The 1325-nt window shown below is 43.1% G+C and overlaps 1 protein-coding gene across 1 annotated transcript in view; it reads left to right on the top strand.

Moving 5' to 3' along the window:
* The window catches only part of LOC104862963 (HLA class II histocompatibility antigen, DR beta 5 chain-like), a 16674-nt gene that overhangs the window by 12183 nt on the left and 3166 nt on the right, over window positions 1-1325 (top strand). Inside the window, exon 4 of the mRNA XM_010625200.1 lies at window positions 657-669. Coding sequence (XP_010623502.1) covers window positions 657-669 — 13 coding nt within the window. The remainder of the gene's footprint in view (window positions 1-656; window positions 670-1325) is intronic.

Below are 1325 nucleotides of genomic sequence, written 5' to 3'. Positions count from 1 at the left end.
CTTATGATGGTCCCTGCAAGAACTTGTGGTCCGGGAGGAAGTGTGTGATTTTGCCAATGTGTGGCTGTATTTGTGAGTCTATGGAGGAGAAAGGCAGAGAGAGAGACAGAAGAGAACTGTGTGTCCTGTGCACTCCCAGGTGATGCTACACAGAGCTGGGCAGGGCTGTGAGCTGCAGGAGGGGCTGAAGGGTGGGGGAGGAAGGGTCCCTGGAGAGGGGAGGGAGAGGGAGGCTATGGCCAGCCTGAGGTGAGGGGAGCAGGGATTGGGGTGAAGGCTGAGACTCAGAGGGGCCCAGGAGTGCAGGCATCTTCCATTGGGGAGCAGGTGCAGGGACATTGGGTGTCAGCGGTTGGGGTGCTGTGGGGAGGCTACTTACAGCCTGGCCTGGGCTTCCAGCCTTCTCTACAGAGGGCCCAGGAGACACAGTGCACTGTGTGAGCAGAGCACCTCAGGGGAGAGGGTGTCAGGGTGATCTGGTGGGCAGGGGTGAGGGGCCTGTGAGTTTTCCCAGGGCTTCCTTTAGGGCTCCTTGGCTTGCCTGGTGCATATCATTTTGCATAGCTGAAGAGCTGATTTTTAAATATTGACAAATTCAGTTCTCTTTTAATTGTGGGTTAGCAGGATTTGTTTTCTTGAATAGTAAAATCTGAAAGAATATTCGAGTGTTTTTGGCAAAATGGTGGAATATTTGCATATAATGTATGTATATCCACCCTTATATATTAAATCATGTGTAAGCTACACATAATTCCTAACACACAGCAAATGTGTCAACATAGTTGCTAGATTGTTTAGGAAAATGGACAAGAAAAAAATAAAAGCAGTACACACAGAGTTTTTCAAAATTTTTGCTATAGGGATGAATTTTCCAATTAGAAACTCTCCGATATAAATGTACACCCATACCCCAAAATATTATATTTTCAATTTTTAAATTTAATTTGTCTGATTCATATATTTTGTGACCTTTTTCGTGATACATGTATGCAAATCATATCCAAATTTCTCCTTCCCTGGGGTCTTAATGTTTTTTTAAGGATTTTTTTTTATTCTTCATAAAAAATATTCTTACATTTTGTCTCTATCTTAGTCAAGGTTTTCCCCATGTTCTGATTTATGCTTTGTTTCTATTAATAGTGTTCCTGTGAAGAATGTACACATTTTATTTAATAAAACACGAGGCAACATTTTTAGTAACGATTTAGCAGCAATCTTGTCGGTGATTCTCTGGTGTTGGGAAAATGCTCTTTCTTTGGAAAATGAATCACTGAGGGTGGCACTGACAGGGACGGTAACAGGCACGGAGCACACATATATTATTA

This window comes from Fukomys damarensis, unplaced genomic scaffold (genome assembly GCF_012274545.1).
Source record: "Fukomys damarensis isolate Sample0158 unplaced genomic scaffold, DMR_v1.0_HiC HiC_scaffold_20, whole genome shotgun sequence".
In the NCBI taxonomy this organism is placed as follows: domain Eukaryota; kingdom Metazoa; phylum Chordata; class Mammalia; order Rodentia; family Bathyergidae; genus Fukomys; species Fukomys damarensis.
Note: the sequence above shows the minus strand (reverse complement) of the source record. Positions and strands in the feature narration are given on the sequence as shown.